At 41.0% G+C, this 21883-nt stretch overlaps 1 protein-coding gene across 2 annotated transcripts in view; it reads right to left on the reverse strand.

The window, feature by feature from the left end:
- Positions 1-21883, reverse strand: part of ZBTB16 (zinc finger and BTB domain containing 16) — a 198554-nt gene that overhangs the window by 13404 nt on the left and 163267 nt on the right. For both annotated transcript variants that reach the window (XM_089673086.1, XM_089673087.1), the window contains exon 5: positions 2050-2220. In XM_089673086.1, coding sequence (XP_089529212.1) covers positions 2050-2220 — 171 coding nt within the window. The remainder of the gene's footprint in view (positions 1-2049; positions 2221-21883) is intronic.

Below are 21883 nucleotides of genomic sequence, written 5' to 3' on the forward strand. Positions count from 1 at the left end.
AATTTGTATCTGCCATTAAACAATAAAAAGGCTGTCTGCAGAATTATTCAATATTTAAAAATAGAAATTCCCCCATGTCGACAAACAATGAAAGACTTCAACAAAGAATAAAACGAAAATAAAATTTAAAAAAATAAAAACAAAATACTTTTATACTCATGCTAAATATAACAACATATTCTTATGCATCATATATGTATAAACCTTTGAATCCGGCTAGTGGCCAGTTTTTTTTAAAACCAAAAAGGCCCTAAAACCGGCCCTACATGGATCGACATTCAGTCGGTTCAGCAGAGACTGGCTCAATTTCAATCCATGCATGGGCAGGGAGGCTGTAAAGAAGTCAAAATACTGATCAACTTATGTACAATCATTCTGTTGGATTTTCCCTGCAACATGGGCAGCACAGTGGCTAAACGGTTAGCACTTCCGCCTGGCAGTACTGGGGTCGTTGGTTCAAATCCCAACCATGGCACCACCTGCCTGGAGTTTGCATGTTCTTCCTGTGCTTGCGTGGGTTTCCTCCGGGTACTCCTGTTCCTCCCACACCCCAAAGACACGCTGGTAGGTTATTTGGATCCTGTCTAAATTGGCCCAAGTATGTGTATGTTTGAATGTAAGCTAGGGACCTTAGGTTGTACACCCCTTGAAGGTTCGGGACTGATGTGAATGTAATATACAGCAATACCTCGGTTTAAGAACGCCTCGGTTAAAGTAATTTTCGGCTTACAAATGAAAATCCACTGAAAATAATGCCTCGGTCTACAAATTTTGTATGAATTTTTTTCGCAATATGAAGTGTATGTCAGTGCTGATTTTTAAATGCAATTGCTGGCTTTTTTTTTTTTTCTTCACTATAGCTCACAGAATTAGCTGTCACTTTCCCCAAAGTTAACGGAAATGTTGTTTCTTTTAGGAAACATGGTTTGCCCCCCCCCCTTCCTGACCTGCCAGGCTGCATGCTCTGAAAAGGGTCTAGTATGGATTTTGGGGAGGACCCCCATTTTGTTTTAAATTTTGGCGTGAGAGTTCCCCTCAAAATCCATACCAGACACAAAGGGCTTGGTATGGATGGGAAGGGGGACCCCACGCAGTTTTTTAAATTATTTTTCTAATTGCCGGCAATTCTTTTACATTCAGCTGTCAGTGGGGAACCCCGCTGACAGCTGAAATATTAACACATGGTTGTCACTACTAAAATGCCATATGACTTGATAAAAGAACTCATGTGGTATTTATTAGTGTTTACTTTTTTCTGATCTCCGGAACAGATTAATTGGTTTTCAATGCATTCCTATGGGAAACGGAGTTTCGGTTTAAGAATTTCTCGCTATAAGAAAAGTCCTGCAGAACGAATTAAATTCTTAATCCGAGGTATTAGTGTGTGTGTGTGTGTGTATGTGTGTATGTGTGTAAAGCACTGCGTACATTGGCACTATACAAGTACCTGAAATAAACAAACTCTGATCAAATTATTCTGATAACGGAGCAGTCTCCCCACTGTAGTACAATAGTTCATTTATAGGTAAAGTTGATCCAGGGAATATCCAATCGCCTCTCGGGGGATCAGGAAGGAATTTTTTCCCCTGCAGGAGCAAATTGGATCACGCTTTGCTGGGGTTTTTTTTGCCTTCCTCTGGATCAACTGTGGGTATAGGATTATAACTTTTTTTTTTGGTTGAACTGGATGGACTTGACTTTTTTCAGCCAGACTAACTATGTAACTAGCTCAGCGGGGATGTTAAACAAGAAAAAAAACTGAATAATCTATGGGCTGCCTCAAAAATGTATGCAAGTGTAAGGTGTTTCGGTTTAATAAATAAAGACCGTAGTGCATAGAAAAACATCTTCCTTCCTGATCTGTAACTTACCTACATAGTTGTAGATCTGCAAATGCCTATATCGGATTTCGAGAAACCAAAATGTAAAATTCTTTTACGGATGCTTTAAGAACAAAACACATGGGAGAAATCCTAGAGCCGATACACTATCAAAGGAAGCCGTACAGTGCTGTCCGTGGTACTGTAGAAGCATAAAGGTTTCTTTTACCTGTGTGTGAGCGGAGATGGCGTTTGAGTGCTGTATGGCTGGGAAAAGTCCTGTTGCACTCACTGCAGATGTAGCTTCTCACTCCTGCATGGACCTCCATGTGCTGCTGGAGTGCGGTCTGAGTCTGAAAACGCTTCCCGCAGAGGAGACAGAACACAGCCATATCAGAGCCTGAAATAAACAAACATGGAGATAGCTTAATAACCTTCCACAAACCCATGGATGCTACCAATGAATATATGCTTTAAAACCAAGATAGAAAAATACTTGTCACCATCACTGAAAAGTCGTGTACAACTCTACTGTATCTAAACTTCATCTAGTGCTTTAATTACAGATTCAGCTGATTAAACAAGATTTGAATTAGTAAAATAGATTGTCAATCAAATTATATTAGTTTTCAAATCCCCTTTCCTGTGTATTGGTAACCCACTGACTTCTACATAATTAAAATGTACCAAAGATCAAAATAGATAAAGAATGTTGAAACACTACAGTCCACTACAAAACATCCTAATAGCAGAAACAGGGCATTGGAGGCAAAGCATATTTGCCTACTAGGCTTGCCTTATCTTCTCCGCTAAAACCCTGCTAAGAATAATTTCACTGAACAAGACATAAATGTCTGTCAAAAATGAAACGTATACCATTAGGCATCTCCAATGAGGTGTATAGAGGTCACTATGTAGCGTTCATTAAGGACAGCTATGCCCTATTCCTCTGCTCTTCAGTAATATTAAAGGCCAAGTTCACTTTTTTTTTCCTAAATTCAGCTCCTCTATGTACCAATATAGCATTGATTTGCTTCTTTTGCATTACGTCCTGGGTAGACTTTAGGTCATGACACAAAGGCGATGACACAAGCTGACCTCATTAGCACACGGCCTGCCTCATCTACTCTTCTACCTCCTTTAAGCAAGAATAATAATATATAGTGCAGCGCTGGTGTATTAATTAAAAAAAGAACATGCTAAAATGAATACAAATAAAATAGTTCATAAAGTCCTTCCACAATTAAGTGACCATAGGTGTATGAAGGTCTTCCTCCTTATAAAGGTGACTGGTATCGGATAGAAAAAATGCGCACTCACCGACCGCACATTTTAAATGCGCCTTTGTGCACTCTTATGCAGATGACCAGCCAGACATGCAGATCCTAAGGACACATGGACCATCCCTCTCAAATACTGACATCGGCCTTGGGTGCAGTACCTCCAGGTATATAGAGCCCTTTCGTTCCAAAAGATAGGCAGGCAGGGGTCCCCCTCCTGGTTCCAGGTACCCCAGAAATGGTAGATGCAGATCGTCGGCGCCTGTAAACCACGTGACAGAGTCACGTGGTTTACAGGCGCCGACGATCTGCATCTACCATTTCTGGGGTACCTGGAACCAGGAGGGGGACCCCTGCCTGCCTATCTTTTGGAACGAAAGGGCTCTATATACCTGGAGGTACTGCACCCAAGGCCGATGTCAGTATTTGAGAGGGATGGTCCATGTGTCCTTAGGATCTGCATGTCTGGCTGGTCATCTGCATAAGAGTGCACAAAGGCGCATTTAAAATGTGCGGTCGGTGAGTGCGCATTTTTTCTATCCGATACCAGTCACCTTTATAAGGAGGAAGACCTTCATACACCTATGGTCACTTAATTGTGGAAGGACTTTATGAACTATTTTATTTGTATTCATTTTAGCATGTTCTTTTTTTAATTAATACACCAGCGCTGCACTATATATTATTATTCTTGCTTAAAGGTCCAGTGATTCCTTAGAGTGTTCCAGCAGCTGAACTATGAGCGCTCGCTTTACCCTTATGCCATAACTCTTCTACCTCCTGCCCACTTCCAGGTGTATGTTTTTTTAAATGGAATGCAATCAGTGGTCAATGTTCTCAATACACAGGCATCATTTTCCTCTACCTCAAACTTTTATCTTGCATAGATTGTTCACTTGGCAGAGTGTGCAGATGAGCGATCAGATAACAGCCTAACTTATCTGGTTAGCTGTAGTATTGAAACCGGGAGATGTGTGTTCTGGATTCTGTAAAGGTCACCATACACTATACAAATTTGAGTGTACAATCGAATTTAGATATACCATTGTGGTGAGAAGCCATACAGGTCCTGAAGTGGACGGGCTTACTTTAGTCAGAATAGGACCTGCATACGGTAGGAGGATGATAGATGGCAGGAATGCCTTAAGAAAGGTACCAAAGGTTATGGTCTTGAGGTGGATCTGCTGGTCATTGTTGTGTTTCAATCCCTGGGTCCAAACAGAATGGGACTAAGATACATGGACAATCTACCATTGTGTAAAGATGCAGATATTCCCTGGTTCCAGCAATTAAAGGGTCCCCGATCAGGTGTGAGATGCACTGGAAACAGGAGGGTGCTGTCCCACGAAAGGCGATCAGTCCAGTCAGCCAGGGCTCCCTCTGCAGGATCAGCATGTGTGTAGATGGATACGCATGGATTTTGTGTTGAGGCCTCTTAGACATTGACCAGGACAGTCAATAAGGCCTGAGGGAAAAGTTCAGTCTGCTCTGAAACAGGCTAAGGGTCCAAGAAGACCAAATAGGAGATAGAATTCTTCCTTTATATTTGTGAGGGTACACCCTACTGTAAAAGGTACTTCAGTTGACGAACTAAAGTGTTGAATGATTCCTGGGAGCCTATTTGGGGTTAACCTTGCAATACATACACACAAAAATATGTATATCAGAATTCTTTATATGAACACACTGAAAACACAGATCTCAATGGGGAAAAATATCAAGCTTGATTTCTATACTGATATGGACTGGGTAATGTGTTCGGGATTATGACTGTGCTTAGACTCCGGTATGCAGATACCAAATAGATCTGCACTGTAATTTACTGCTTGGAACAGTTTCAGGAAGGCAGGTTAGGCCAATGTTCATGAATGCTGCAATGCCTTGACAGGTCTACGTTTAAGCGACCTAAAGAAAGGGCTGGACAAAAAGCCAATGTTAAAACTCCCACCAGAAGCTTTTAAAATAAAAGGGAATGCTGGAAACTTTACATGTAAACAAGTTGTATTTTACAGATGAGCTAAAACTGCAGCACAGTGGCTAAAAGGTTAGCACTTCCGCCTGGCAGTACTAGGGTCGTTGGTTCGAATCCCAGACACAGCACCTCCTGCCTGGAGTTTGCATGTTCTCCCTGTGCTTGTGTGGGTTTCCTCCGGGTACTCCGGTTTCCTCCCACACTCCAAAGACATGCTGGTAGGTGAATTGGATCCTGTCTAAATTGTCCCTAGTATGTGTATGTATGAATGTAAGTTAGGGACCTTAGATTGTACACCCCTTGAGGGTTAGGGACTGATATGAATGTATAATATATATGTAAAGCACTGCGTAAATTGACGGCGCTATACAAGTACCTGAAATAAATAACATAAATGTAGGGATGCCCCATCGTTTGATTGAAATGAAAATTACCAACCTACAGAGGACTGAATTCAAAGACACCCCAAAAATCAAAGTGAAAAAATTATGCAGCAGGCTAGTCCATTTTGCTGAAATTTCATTGTAGCAATTCAGAATGGTACTCTGTAGTTTGTATGGCCCCCCACGTGCTTGTATGCATGCCTGACAACATTGAGGCATGCTCCTGGACCAGGGCATCACTGAGCTCCTGGAGAGTCTGAGGTGCAACCTGGTGGCGTCGGATAGACTGAAACATTAGATCCCAGAGGTGTTCTATTGGATTTAGGTCAGGAGAGCGTGGAGGCCATTCAATGGCATCAATTCCTTCATCCTCCAGGAACTGCCTGCATACTCTTGCCACATGAGGCCGGGCATTGTTGTACACCAGGATGAACCCAGTACCCACTGCACAAGCGTAGGGTCTGACAATGGGTCCAAGGATTTCATCCCGATATCCAATGGCAGTCAGGGTGCCATTGTCTAAACTTTAGAGGTCTGTGCGTCCCTCCATGGATATGCCTCCCCAGACCATCACTGACCCACCACCAAAATGGTCATGCTGAATGATGTTACTGGCAGCATAACGTTCTCCACAGCTTCCCCAGACCCTTTCACGTCTCTCACATGGGCTCAGGGTGAACCTGCTCTCATCTGTGAAAAGCACAGGGAGCCAGTGATGGACCTGCCAATTATGGTTTGCACACTATATATCCCACAGTCCCTAGTTCATAGATGAGAGAGGGTGGCTACGTTCCTACATATAGTAGAACCATGGAGAATGAATATAGCCACCCTTTAACAAAGAGAGAGAGAGAAAAAAAAAAAAAAAGATTTGGTGGAAGCTGAAAATAATAGACGGTCCTTTTTTGAGTTAATATATATATACAGTATCCACTCCGATGGAAACAAACATGCCCATCCATGAAAATTATTTGGTTTGCGAAGGTCAACAAGATTATGGCCATGGAAGACCTTACAGCTACCTTACACAACACCGAAGAAACCTTTCAGTCTACTTGAATGCCCTGGCAGTACTTCATCTACACAGATGCCTATCTGAATGCGCAGTCTCAATCTGTGTAGCTAGCACGATCCCCGTCTCAACCTTCCAGGGAGGGACCCTCAGATTCCTCTCTCAATCCCTTCTCAACTGTTTCCCAGACTATCCTTTCTTTTCCTCCTCCACCTTCCTCTGACTTTAGACCTTACAAGTTTATCTATGGATATATGCACCATATCATAGTCCCAGTACAATAGCCCAACACAATGGTATTTTGTTGACCAGGAATCAAGGGATCCTAGGAGCAGTTTTGAAATCATAGTTCTACAAGTGCATGCATTTTTTCTCTGCCTACGTTTTACCTGTGTTCTGGAAAAAGCCATTTCATTATTAACCCTTCCACATACAATGATGTCAAGACATGACTCTCTCATAGTAGTCTTGTCACCATGCTTCAGGTTCTGTAATGTAACTTACTAGTAGAAATAAAGTGAAATCACAAAGTATAAAAAAAAATTATATACACACACACACACACACACACACACACACACACACACACACACACACACACACATATATATATATATACATACACACACATATATACATACATACATACATACATACACACACACACACACACACACACACACACACACACACACACACACACACACACACACATATATACATACACACACACACACACATACATATATACATAGAGTACGAGTAGATTTTTTTTTTTTTTTTTTTTTTTAAACAAGAGTTGTGTCAATTTAACAATAATAGAAATACAACAAAAGAACTGCAAATTTATAAATGAAAAAAAAACATTAAAAAAACCCCCAAACAACTATACTTTAACTGATCAATAGTTTTGTGCATCAGCCACATTTTACTCAAAGTTATTTGTGTCTTCAGAAAACTGCAGTACCAATACGTCTTTATTCCATTTGTGTCTATATTTTAGTTAGCGCCACACGCGAATACAAAAACGCATTATGAAAACATTGATTTTTAAGCAGTGGCATTTGAAATTCAGATAAAAAGAAAGCCTCATTAAATGAAAATAAAAGCAGAACAATGAAAAAATGAGATAGTATAAGGAATTAAATTCTGGGCCTAGCTAAGCTGAAAAGTATTTATTATCAAAAGCACAATACACAGGACATTAAAATGAATTAAATAGCCAACCGAGGGCAACATAAACACTGCTTAGCAGCTTAACAAAGACTATTAGTAGTTTAAGAAATTTCCATAAAAGAAAATCCAATTGCTTGAAATTCATAAGGGATGGGAATGGGATAAAATTGGAGATGTACAATGGCACCAGTATGCATAAAAGTCATTATAAAATGCAATACAATTTGGTAAAATGATGGATCAGTGGGCAGTATAAGAGGCAGGACAGTGGATAAGGGGGTACCACCAGTCCTCCTGTACAGGGCCTAGGCCATCTGAGGAGCCCAGGCAGCTGGGTGAATCAGATATGGGTAGGGAGGGTGATGGGTGTTGGTGGTGGGGCTATTACTAGAACTGATCCCCTGTATGGCTCTCTACAGCAGCTGGAAGCTGGCTTCTCCTCCTCTCCCTCCAACTGGTTTTTAGCTGCTGCAGAGAGAGCCATACCAGGGCTCTGGTTCCAGTAATAGCCCCTCCGCACCCAAAACCTACCCTGTGCACCATATGTTTCTCCCCTACTGCCCCCACCCCCCCAGTGCTGCCGGCTTGCCTCTTCTTCTTCCCACTGGTTGCTGCAAGCACACAATAGGATCCGTCAGGATGGAGCGTGGGATAAGGGTCCAGTAAATATGTCACATTTACCAGCCCCTTCCTTTCCTGAACACGAGTGATTGGTACTAAATCACTCACTGTGCTCATTCCTAACTAAAGCATAGTAAACAGTGTTTTTTTGGGGGGAGGGACCGTCAGGTTGGCTGTATAGGGCTCCATGGTTTCTAACAGCTTTGAGTTAAAGCAATGTGGATCTTCATAAACGTTACCACAAAGCACAAACCTCGGTGAGTTGCATCACCTTTCAGTTTGAAGGATGCCCAAACATACACCCTTTAAAGAGCCCTCATTACCAACTTAACAAAAAATTGGGGGTAAAGCACAGAAAAATCAAGTATTTCAAAATGCTTACTTTCAGTGTTTTTTCTTTCCAATAGCATAACCCCTCACTCTCTGCAAATCACAACCCTCTCCTCTCTTCGTAGTGCCCAACTGCGGTCACCCCCTCCATTCACCTCCCTAACTTTTTAGGCATCTGCCAGGGTGAGGAAAGAATGGGAATACTATACAGTAATACCATTTGAGTCACAGCTCTGAATCTACTGGATCTTGGCATCACATCCAAACTGGCAGTGCCATCTACACAAGGGAGGCTTTTTTTTTTATATATAAACACAGGCAAATAACATACACAAATACAATAAATGCACTTCTATTCCTATTGGAAAATTGTTAAAAGGGAAAAAAAAAAAATGGGCTTACGTCAGGGTCTCTAACTGTAGCATTTTAGTAGAGATGTACACAATGAAAGAAACTTGTTTCGTATTTGTTAAGTCAATCATTTCATCATTATGTTAGAATGATTTGTTTTTGGGAATTAGTTTATTATATTCTGATTCATTTTGTATATTCATTGTTCCGAATCAATTCATTTTTGGACGTTATTTCGGAAGAGTGGCTATATTCGTTTTCATGTGGGGTAATTTCTTATTTTGGGGGATTACTTATGCACAGAGTCATCCCTGCTAGTCCAACAAAGAGAAATGGAATAAGCTGATTGGACTATATTAACTTGAGTAAGGAAGGTAATGAATGGAAAAAAATTAAATTCAGATTCATTTGTTAGGTTCTGATTTGGAGATTGGTCGATCCAGCTCCATCCAACCCAAACAAGGTAACTAGGAAACCTCTTATTTCACTTTTATAAACTACTGTATTTATTGCAATATGTCTCCATTTCACATGTAATGCATTTTTTATAATTAAAAATGATAATGCAAAATAAAAACAAAATAGATCCAAATCAATTTGGATTATTCGTCATTATGTCATTTCAGATGCTTCAAAGATTAACAAAAGGCCCAAACTAATACATGTCATCTGAATGCAACAAAATGAAGAAAGAGTGGAAATTTGGTACTATTGTGATTCAGCGATTCGGTTACATCTGAAGAAAATTTTGTCTGAATTTTGATTTGTAGCATAACAAATCGCACATGTCTACATTGTAATACTCTCCCCCCACCTACTTTTACATTCTTACACATTGCTTTGTAGTAAAAAGAGAAATGTTTAGATTAGCCATTTTAAAACAGAGGTAAACTGCAACTTGGGAAAAAAAAAAATTCCCTGCAAAGTAATGTCCTAATGTGCTAGTATGCATCGCATGCTAGCACATTATGAAGGACTTGCCTTAGAACGCTGTCACTACTGTAGAGGCTTCCATCTTCACAAGCTCTGGCCATCTGACTGGCCCAAGCCACAATGGCGCCACTCCTGGTAGTCTCAGGCCATGGCACAGTGCTCTGAAGGAACGGCATGGGTATGCCATTCTTTCAGAGCGCATGCACTGCCTGTCAAATAGAGTGAATATCTCCTAAATGGCGCACCTTCAGGAGATATTCATTTTACCTACAGGGAAGATTTATTATAAGCTTACCTGTAGGTACACAATATAAAAGTGGGATTACTTCCACTTTAAGTGAACACTGACAAGACATCAGGAGACCAACTTCCAGATAATCTTTATAAAAACTGCAACTACTATTGACTCTGTTACCCTGGGTTTATCCTTGTGTTGGTTAGAAAAGGGAAAAGAGAAGGAGGCGCCAGAGGAAATGAACTAAAAAGCTCATCTGTGGAAGGAAGTGAAGCCACTCCTCTCAGTCCAGCAGGTACCGCCAGTCATTCACCTAGGATGCCATGGGTATGGGCTGGGATGGGAGAAAACCATCCGTGTAGGCTAGTCAAGGTCCTTGGACACCATGGAAATGAGCCTGGGATGGTTGGAAGCCGTCTGAACCAGGAAGAGCCCATGCTAACCAGTGTAGAATGCACCAGCGGAAATTATGTCACCGGAAGAGTTGGAGAGCTGGATGTGGGACAGAGTAACACAGGCTACGCGCTCGGAACCTCTAGCGCCTTCTACAGGCCTCTTGTGCTGGTTAGGAATGTTCAAAAAACGACATGTGTTCCCGATCCCTAGGCAAAACATGATGTTCTTTAGCAGATGCAAGGAGGGGGTGGCTATTAAGAATTAGAGGCACCCCCCATGCACTGGGAAACATTGTGTGCTTTCAAGCAGGCCAAATTGCATGCTACTGCGGCAAAATGCGATGAGATGCAACGTGATCTGAGAAAAAAAAAAAAAAAAAACGACTTTTTACCTGCATTTCTGTGGGTAGGGCAGCCCATTGAAATGAATGCAGGCCGCACAACTGTGAACCTAACCTTGCATATAATCACTGGGAAAAACACCTGTTGATGCAGTCAGCAAATCAGAGCTGTCCTGAGTACACTTCCTGTGTTATCTCAAGGTGTCCAATTAGCCACATTAGTTTTTATCTTTTTATCCAACCACAAATTATCCCTCCCCAATTTTGTGGAGAGGAGAGATGGAAGGATTGTATAGTTTAGCAAAAGGCAGCTTTGCAGGGCTGACACCATTTCTTGTGATTTCAGTCTAGAAAAGATACTGTGATGTCAATTCATAACAGAATTTGAACCCAAGAACATTTGACAGATCAACTGGTATTTTTAAATCTTTATACCATTTTCAAAAAAAAAAAAAAAACACACAACAGTAAGACAATAAGGACCCAAGGCAGAAGTGGGTAACCAGATACAAGGAATCAAGGCATTTATATCCCCCATTGGTTTTTTTTTTTAAAGGGATAAAACAAAGGAAGGTGCATGCATTGCATAGAATTACTGCCTATGCTTTTTTTTTTTTTTTTTTTTAATTTTAGTTTTCCCTTGACATACAGTAACTCTTCCAACCTCAAGCTGCTTTTTAGTCACTGGACAACACTGTTGATGCATTCCGGACATTGGTGCCACTCAGACCTTGCATGCACTATATAGCGTGCTATCTACATAAAGAGCGCTGTCAGTCTGTACAATGTCCTCCAGTGATTTAAAGGCTTCCTGCAGATGGTGCAGGACTACCAATGCAAGACAACACACTCTTGGTTATTGGAATGTATGGCGATTTGAATGCAGAAGACTACAGGAACTTTTTGCAGAGTAAAACATTTGTCTTGAAAATTGAAAAATAAAGATCTGTAGAAATAAATACAAAGTTCCGTCAGAAATTGCTTCATGCGAACCTCATTCTCCTTGGAAATTCATCTCCATCTGAGCCTCCTGAATCGTCCCTGTTATGCTAAAAGTATAAATGTACTATTTGATGCAATTAATTGCTGCTCCCAAATGACTTAAGAGATAAAAAATATGATCAGAAGGGGGTGTATGTTGACAATTAATGTTCGTCCTGGACTATTCATGAAGAAATTACTTAGAATTGCTGCTTTGTAGAATTAGCTATTCAGCGGGTGTCCCCCCCCCCCCTTGAGCTCTTTTAAGGAAAAAAAAAAGAAAAAAAAAAAAAACACAAAAAATTTGCATTCAATAAATTAAAATAAACACACACACAGACACAAGGCTTATTCAGGGAACTGACGTCTTAATGGCTTTTTCTCTCTTTTAGAAGAAGATTACAAATTAAGCAGCAGTTAAAGACATTTTACAGAAGATGCAATAGGGAGGCCTGTTATTCATTTCCACGGTAACCAAAATAGTGTCTGTGCAAGAGGCCTGTACTGTACTGAGTACAATAGGGCCACACGGCCACAAGGACAAGCGCTGACAACAGAGAAATGTAAACCATTCATTTAGCAGGAAATTAAAAAAAAAAAAAAGTTCATTAAAACCCACAAAAGGCTAAGGAATAGCATCTTCTTGTTATGCAGCCTAAGCCAACCTCTAAAAGACAAATCCAAGCATATTTCATCTGGTCTAAATGGAAACCGCAGCTGCTAATTGTGAAATAAACCAGTGATGTAGAAGGCTTCGTCCAGTTTGCAGCACTTCCATCCTAATAGAAGACGACAGTACAGTGTGGAAAGTCATAGCATCCAATCACAAATGGTTTCTCTAATATGACCTTGATAAAAAAATAAAGTGTCCTTGGGGTTGATTTACTTAAGGCAAATAGAATGTGCACTTTGCAAGTGCAGTTGCATACTGCAAGGGAATGCGCTTCTGAGCTTAGCAAATGAGGGTTTCAACTACGTACAAGCGAAAATGCGTTTTTTTTGTTTTTTTTTTTATTTTCCTTGCATGCGATTGGGTATTCTTTGCAAAGTGAAGCTTCACCTTATTTACTAAGCTCTGGAGCAAATTATCTTGCAAAGTGCCCAGTCCTTTAGCAAATCAACCTCCTTGACTAGGATGAGTTGTGCACCTTGCACTTTATAAAATAGGCATAACTAAGTCTTAGTAGAAGGGTCAAATTAAAATGGTAGTAAACCACCAAAAGAAGAAAAAAAAAAAAAAAATTGGGCCACCTGCAGGTTTAACCCATAATGTGCTATTATGCAATGCAAACTAGCACATTATGACAGACTTACCTGCCCTCTGGTGCAGCACTGTCATGGCTCTGGGCTGTGATGACATCACTCCCACGCATGCGCACAAGAGCCCTGGCCCCAGCAATTAGCTCTGAAGGGACTGCATCAGGGGCGGACTGACAACTCATGGGGCCTCTGGGCCATAGGGGATCATGGGGCCCCTGTGGCCTTGCCAAAACTCAAAAAAGCCTATGAAAAAAGGTACCAGGGGCATCTCATGGGGCCCCCTACTGACCCCGGGCCCTCGTGCAATGCCAGAGTTTCCAAATGGTCAGTCCAACCCTGGGCTGCATGGTTATACTGTCCTTTCAGAGAGCATACGTCGGTGACTGAAATTGTTTAAAAAAAATGCTGTATCTGTTTTGTGTATGTGTTGATATAGTTTAAAAGTTTTATACTATACCAGTTGTTTGCTTCTTCAAACTTTAATTCTGACTATAGAGAGTTTAGTCCCATTTAGACACTGGCTGGATCCTTGCTCAGAGGCAGGAGAGAGGAGTGCACCCTGAAGAGCTCCACCTGCATCAACGAGGAAAAGGCTGTCTGCATGTGAGGGTTAGTTGGTCCAATGAATTCGGTGAGTGAAAATTTGTAGGTTTGTAATGTGGCTTATAGTGCAGAATTGTGATCTGATTTATACATGCATGGCCTAGAAGCTGTGGGCTGTTGGGGTTGCAGCACTATTCCCATTACCAAAATGGCCAAGGAGGGGTCTTTTGTGCTCGATAGAAAAACGAATGCGCCGCGCTCCTATATATTAGTATATACAGCTTATACTACTAAAGTGTATCAATATAGTGAATAGTGACTATACCACTAATTACATATATTACATATAAATCACATGCACAGTGAATACTCCTAAAGTGATAGTGCCTTAGTGGGTGCTATGGTGTAAACCCATATTGCACCTCTATATAGCTGTGTACATACTATATGATTAATGCAAACACATATGTGCACGTGCTGGTAATACACAAATAATGAATAAAGTCTTTGAAATAAATGTGCAAGTGAATATTCTGTTCCTTTTCTCCAAGTGCTAGATGGTCTCCTTATATGCTCACCTCTATATTTGCCTGAACAAATCCAGGCAAATACGCTTTTTATCCTTCCAGGATAGATGAAATGGGATGATGCCTTTACTCCAGCCGTCCTATAAGGTGGACATACCTATGGATGGATCCTCCTGTTCTTTCCTTTATCTCCCTGTGTATCAATGAGTACACTGAGTAGCTCTCTTGGGATCTCCCAGTTCCCCTCCTGGGGTTGTTTCCTCGTTCACTCCTCCTTATAGCAGCTCATGGGATGTTTGGTCAAAGAAGAAAAAGCAGACCATAGTGTCTTATCCTTGTACAAAAAATGGATTTATTTCTGCCACTAACAGGTATAACTTGGTGGCATACAGCTCATATGTGATCCAGACAGGTATAGATGGCAGTCAGCAGGTGAAAAAGCCGGTAGCAAGAACCTCTCTGTAGCTGCCCCTGCAGTGCTATCTGCCTGTGCTTGTATTCAGATCTACTCGCTTCTCCAGTGCAATGTCGTGACGTCAGAGCCCCTCCCCTACGCGTTGCGTCACAGGGTCACGTGACTTCATCAGGGGCTCTGACGTCACGACATTGCACTGGAGAAGCGAGTAGATCTGAATACAAGCACAGGCAGATAGCACTGCAGGGGCAGCTACAGAGAGGTTCTTGCTACCGGCTTTTTCACCTGCTGACTGCCATCTATACCTGTCTGGATCACATATGAGCTGTATGCCACCAAGTTATACCTGTTAGTGGCAGAAATAAATCCATTTTTTGTACAAGGATAAGACACTATGGTCTGCTTTTTCTTCTTTGACCAAACATCCCATGAGCTGCTATAAGGAGGAGTGAACGAGGAAACAACCCCAGGAGGGGAACTGGGAGATCCCAAGAGAGCTACTCAGTGTACTCATTGATACACAGGGAGATAAAGGAAAGAACAGGAGGATCCATCCATAGGTATGTCCACCTTATAGGACGGCTGGAGTAAAGGCATCATCCCATTTCATCTATCCTGGAAGGATAAAAAGCGTATTTGCCTGGATTTGTTCAGGCAAATATAGAGGTGAGCATATAAGGAGACCATCTAGCACTTGGAGAAAAGGAACAGAATATTCACTTGCACATTTATTTCAAAGACTTTATTCATTATTTGTGTATTACCAGCACGTGCACATATGTGTTTGCATTAATCATATAGTATGTACACAGCTATATAGAGGTGCAATATGGGTTTACACCATAGCACCCACTAAGGCACTATCACTTTAGGAGTATTCACTGTGCATGTGATTTATATGTAATATATGTAATTAGTGGTATAGTCACTATTCACTATATTGATACACTTTAGTAGTATAAGCTGTATATACTAATATATAGGAGCGCGGCGCATTCGTTTTTCTATCATCTATACACACTAGTTAAGTGAGTCAGTGTAAGTGCCAGCGCACCCCATACACTTTTAGATTTAATTATTTATCATATACCTCAATTCATAATAGCTCACAAGTATTCACTATAATTGGTCTTTTGTGCTTGTTTTGTAATTTTGCCTTGAAACTGACAAACATTGTTCCAGGGCAACGTTTCTCAACCTTGTCAAAACAGAAGAACCCTTGAAATAACTTTCTGGTCTCAGGGAAACCTTGCTACATATAACTATATCTACAACTCAAGATACATTAGTGTCCTGGTCAGTGGGAAGAATGCACCTTTGGAAGGAATTACCCCTTTACAGATAGCTAAAAGGTCAATGGTGTCAATGGAAACTTATCTGGGAGGCAGAAATTGTTCATTGCTCAAGGAACCCCTAGCATCCTCTGGAGGAACCCTAGGATTCCATGAAACCCTGGTTGAGAAACCCTGATCTAGAGTCACACAAGCAGTTCAGTTAATGGCCAAGAGAAGCATCAGACTTAAAATAATAAGTCACAAAGGTATACTGGTAAAGCATTCAAAACCACAGAGCTACTCAGCAGTGCTGAATTTGGACCTTTCTAGACCTGCTTGTAGGGCTCTACTAGTGTCACTGCTGGATCACCCTGTGCTGAGGAGGCCCAAACCATACTGTACACAGAAAGACATTCTGGTTGAGCAGAATGATGCTTTATAAAATGTGTGTGTAGATCACCTAAAGCCCAATTCTGAGCAAATAAAAATATTCCTTCCCGGGGGTACTGTGCCTGGCACTTCCCCACGATCTGGAGATGGACTGTACTTTGGCGTCCTTACATCCAGTGCAGAGCTATGAACTTTATGACATCAGGACCCTAGACCAATGGAGTGTGGGCATGCAGACGCTGCTATAAATCTTTCATTGTTTTCCGCTTGGCATAAATGATCAATTAACCCCAGCAATGCAGGCACAGCCACAGATAGTTTATTTGCCCAGGGTGGGGATTTCAGTACAAACCATGTAAAATAGTATAACACACAAAACCTGTCTACATTTCTGACTTGTTCGCCTACAGTTACCACAAAGCATTGCAAGCAATACCCCCAATCTGTTCTGAATACTCCAGTTAAGTCAGTCACTCAGGAGATACTTCACATGTTATTAACCATAAAAGAAACAAAAAAAAAAAAAAACACTTTGAGATGCAGATTAGGAAGGCATATGTAGAGCGGGACTTCAAACTAAAGCGGATCGAAATTCAGCCAGTACAGCAGGGATAGTTGTCTACAGATAGACTTCTGTACAAACGCCCGTACAGATTTTTCGATTGCCGCTCGATCAGCACTGCAGGCCAACGGTGGCAATGCTGATCAATATTCTGACAGTGGGGAGACTTTCCTGCCATCAGAATATATAGTAACTCTCTGGAGAGAATTCCTTTATCCACCTTGAATATGTGGTATGGTAACTGAATTTTTTTTTTGGTTCAATAACAAAAAAAAAAAAAAAAAAAAAAAAAAAAGGGGATTGTCGTATGGCAGTTGTATGCAACCTTAAAGAGGAGCAGATCTACCTAAACAACATGGAGATCTACCTGAACATCGGAGCATTCAGGAGTTTTGGTGTACTTTCAGAAAGGGTACCAAGCCCACAGGATATAATAGAAGTGCAGCAAACCTGCAGGTACACTACAACCGTAGTGTGGATAAACCACAATGCATCAGTGTGAAAGTGGTTTTATACTATTCCCAGTGTACTGCTTCACACTGACCTGAAGATCTCTTCTTTCCTGCTGCTGGCACCACTTTGGAGACCACTAGCCAGGGTAAGAGGTGGAGTGCAGTTGGTATCACTCGGCATGGGACAGGAGCCGGCACTACAGAGGAGGCATTGACTTTTGCAGCTCTTGCTCCTTACTACAGCTCCAACTTCAAAAGTAGTCCCTCTGCATTGCATGCTGTTTTATGCTCTGAGATGGCGGGTCAGCAAGCCCAGACCACAATCTACCAGTCACCTGGTTGCGATCTACTGGTAGATCGCGATCTACAGGTTGCTGACCCCCATTGTATGGGCTGCTTAACTTTCCTGACCAGCGTGTTTGCTGCAGGCAAATTTCTCAAAATACTAAATTTAGAGACATCCAGGCAACTAGCATTTTCAGAAGTTAGCAATGGAAACCTCTACATATTTTTAATACAGGCTTCTGTTATATGGGTGGACTACTTACAGGGTTGCCATTTAACTGGCATTACCCAGAGATCCTTTCTGGGAGGATTATGAAGGATTTTTGTATTTAAAACAGTGTACATAGGCACTTTTAAGCTCCACTTGAAACTTTCAGTTGTTACATTGTGGAAGGGTTTGATCCTTGATCAGGCTTTTTTTGTGCCGTTTCCCCAATGAGGAGATTTTTCCACACTCCCTGTCCTAATAATACACTATTAGGATGCAACACTAAACTTCTAAACATGTAACAGGCACGTAGCAAGCAGTCGAAATTTCAACAAAACTTCCAATCCTTATACACTATAAAAAGTGCAAATGGATATGACCAACACATGCCTGACATGTGACTAATCTGATACATGTGGCCAACAAACATTTAATGAAAATCTGTTTGAACACAGTCCACTATTTGACTGTGATTGAGTAACAGGCAAAATATGAAACTATTTACTTGTAAAAAAAATTAATAATTAAAAAAAAAAATTGTTATCCCTCTATGGGGTAAAGAGACTGTTCACTTTGCAAGGAAAGTTGCACTATGCATGTGGATTTTTCCCTAAAGCTACGAGTGTGGGGAAATTCACATTGCAAATGAACAGCATTTGGCACATGCATGGGTGGTCAAAGTAAGAGAGCTTCTCCTTGTTCATCAACCTGTAGGGATAATTCCCTTGCAAAGTTAACAGTCTGTTTGCCTTTATTAAATCAACCCATCAGTACGACTGTCTGTTCATTTACTTGCCCCTGCCCCCCCATATGTAGAATGGCCTACCCCTTGCACTCATAATGGATTGTCTGGAAAAAATAGGCATCTATAGTTTTGCAGACTTATGAAATGACACCTGGACCAGCGGTGTGTAGTAATCCTGCAACAGCCTAAATATAGAGCTGCTCTCAAATGAAATCTGGTCAGGAAAAACCTAACATTTTCATACATGAAGGAACCATATGGAATTCTGTATGCCAATACTAAAATGAATAAATACTATTCTGAAATATTTTAGTGTATTAGATAAAAGGTGCAAATATCATAAAATAGGTCACTTTAGATTTATGTAAACATTACAATGGTCTAGAAAATGGGACTATGTCCACTTTTGTGGATGATAGATACTCACTTGGATATGGGATAGTGGAGTCAGTCAATACAAAGAGAAATTCTGCACCATAACCACTGCTGCTGCTCTGCCCAATCTGGAAGTTTGGACTTATTTCTGAGACTTCAGATCAGACAGATTTCTCAACGTACTTGGCAAATTCTGTTCAAAGACAGAGTTGCTCTTTCATGTGCATGGACGAACTTATAGCTGCCCCATGAACATCTGATAACAGTCTACTGATGTGGCCATTTTGACCAGGTCAGGTTACGATTCAGTGTCTACAAGGTCATTGTACAAATTTCCTGAATTAGCGTCTTCTAGCACAAAGCATTTGGGCAGGTTAGATTACCTTGCCCAAATGCAATTGTTTTACTTAGTGCTGATACCTGGTTACCCCTTCTCCCGCTTTTACCCTAAACTATACTGAGGTGAGACTGGCTAATATGACTTAGCGAGACAGTTGGATGGCATATGCATGTCTGACCATTCAGTAATGTCAAAGGCAAGTTTAATTCTGAAAGTCTATTGAAAAATGTGTAGAACTGAAGTCCTTAATTTCAGAGGAAAGGCTTGGTTCTGAAGACTAAGATATAGTTGTCCAGCAAAGATTGGGGGGGAAAAAAAATGGTAGGTTAATGGTTGGTTGTCACAGATACACCTAAATGAAACCAATTTTGCTACAAATGATAACGATTAGCAACGTAAGCAGAGCCAAAAGTGTCACATGATGAGGGGGAAAAAAAAGGTTTCTTGATCATAACCTTAGCATACATTTTGCTAATCCAATTGTACTAATCCAAATAGAGACAAAACTATACAATTGACAATTAAAATCTTTACTGGGTATCGCAAGGGTTATAAAGAAAAAGTACTTTGGCGTATTCGTGGGTCCAATTTCTTTTGTCGCACCAAAGCGATATAGCCGAGACGTGTGAGCCGGAGAAGAGTGTGTGGCGTGAAGTCAGAGCGGGTAATTAGTAAACATGGCGTTTCTCTGCTAGCTCATTGGCATGCGAGCCGGACGGAGGGAGGCTCGTTTAAAATGCAGCCTGACGGAGCTTTGAGGGCTGCAAACCATTTGTTAGCTCCTATTGAAGAGGCTTCGGGGCCAGTGGCAATTAAACTGGAATTAGTGTTTGGAATGAGATACAGCAGATTCATACAGAGGAAGGGAGAGGGGACGGGTGGAAATGTTAAGGGAGGCAGGCTGACTTCTGCAGAGTACCTTCTCTTTTCGAATCTTTTTTTCACTCTACATCCTCCCTCCCTCACAGACTGTGTTCACTGGACAAGAAAAAAAAAACCCCCGATGTGCTCAAGACTGCCTAGCAATATACTGAAGAGCAATTATAATAACCTCTTCCAGCAAAGTTTACATAGAAAAGACCTGTCACTGCTGTGCAAATTGTGGTTCCAGTGGTAAATTGCCGGCCACCTTATCCATAAATTTATGCTGCACAACTGCTTGTCCAGCTTTCACTAACAGCTATACCAAAGTTTGTACAAGTTCCAGAGTTGTCAAAGAATAGGTCATTGGCCTACACCTCTGCAGCTAGGTTGGTGAATGTGAAACTATCATGTTTAGAGAAAAGCAATGCTGTGCAGCCTAGCTTCTATGCAGTCAAAGGGTACTATTTAGCAAGCTTGACAGGCCAGAAACGAGACTTACATATATGGCTTAGGTTGGCAAATGTGTGTCACATCGTGACATGTCCTACTCACTAATGAGGGGATAACAGAGAGCAAGAAAAAACAAGAAAGCTTGGAATGTGCAATCAAGAACAAGACTGAAAGGGGACTTGGAAAAGCAAAAGATGAAACAAAGTGGGGGAAAAAAAGGCAGAATAAAAGTAAAAAACACATAAAAGACAAAACAAGAGCCTATGAAGAGAGTAAGAAAGAGTGGTTAAGTGTGAGACTTTGAGAAAACACCAGAAATGCTCAAGAGGATGAAAATCAAAAAAGGGGTGAGGCAGAGAAGCATAAAAGGTGATAGAAGAAAAACACACAACCAAGAGAATGGTTGGAAACACAGAAGGGTTCACTCAGGGAAAACATTTTATTATTGCCACTTTCAAGAATCACAAGCATTCTACGGCATTTTGGTCCCCTGAAGGTAGCATGGTGCTGTGTGACTTTATAGAGCTTAACTGAATCCCAGTACCCATGGAATCACATCCCATGTTGCTTTGTATTTGTGTTCATCACCACATGAATCCTAAGAATTATATGGCAAATGAAGGGAAGGGAAAGAATGCCGACAACTAAAGCATGGCTATGAAATGAATAGTGATTTTAAGTATATGTAACAGATTTAGCAGATTTTAAACAGTCTTAAGGATGATACAAACATGAGCCAGAATCCCTAGAAGGACCTTTCCAAAACAAAACAAAAAAAATTTAGAGTGGTCACTGCGGAGTTCTGGGGCTGTCAACTATATCCTTCAATACTTATGAGTCGCTGACCTGAAACAAGCACTGTGCATTTTGTGTATTGCACCACCTGTTGTGCATTTCTTCTTGCAGTCACTGACTCATCAAATATTAAAGTAAGACTATGGTCAACAAGGGCCTACATCTTAAAAAAACAAAACCAAAAAAAAGCCAATAGCAGCAACTCACAAAATTTCTGCCCAGCCAGTTTCTGGCTTAGAATTCCATAGTTAGCGACTTGAAAATATACTTTAGTAATTCAGTAATATTTGCCATTTAATTATAATGACAATATTAAATATTAGCTATGTAGCAAGCCTAAGTCCACAATATGTTAAAGCAGAGCTGTAATTAAAGTGGCGTTCCACCCAAAAGTGTAAGCCCTGCTTATCTTTCTCCTCCCCCCTCTGCTGCCACTTTTGGTGGAACTCCTCTTTAACCTAAAGCTAAGTTATGTCTTCTAGAGATGAAAACATGGTAGATAATTAATGGGTCTCCAAGGGCTGACCACATGTGTCAAGGAATAGGGGTCTCTTTTGAGGCAGGTAAT

This window comes from Staurois parvus, unplaced genomic scaffold (genome assembly GCF_062004578.1).
Source record: "Staurois parvus isolate SC_StPar_1 unplaced genomic scaffold, SC_StPar_1.0 ptg000135l, whole genome shotgun sequence".
In the NCBI taxonomy this organism is placed as follows: Eukaryota; Metazoa; Chordata; class Amphibia; order Anura; family Ranidae; genus Staurois; species Staurois parvus.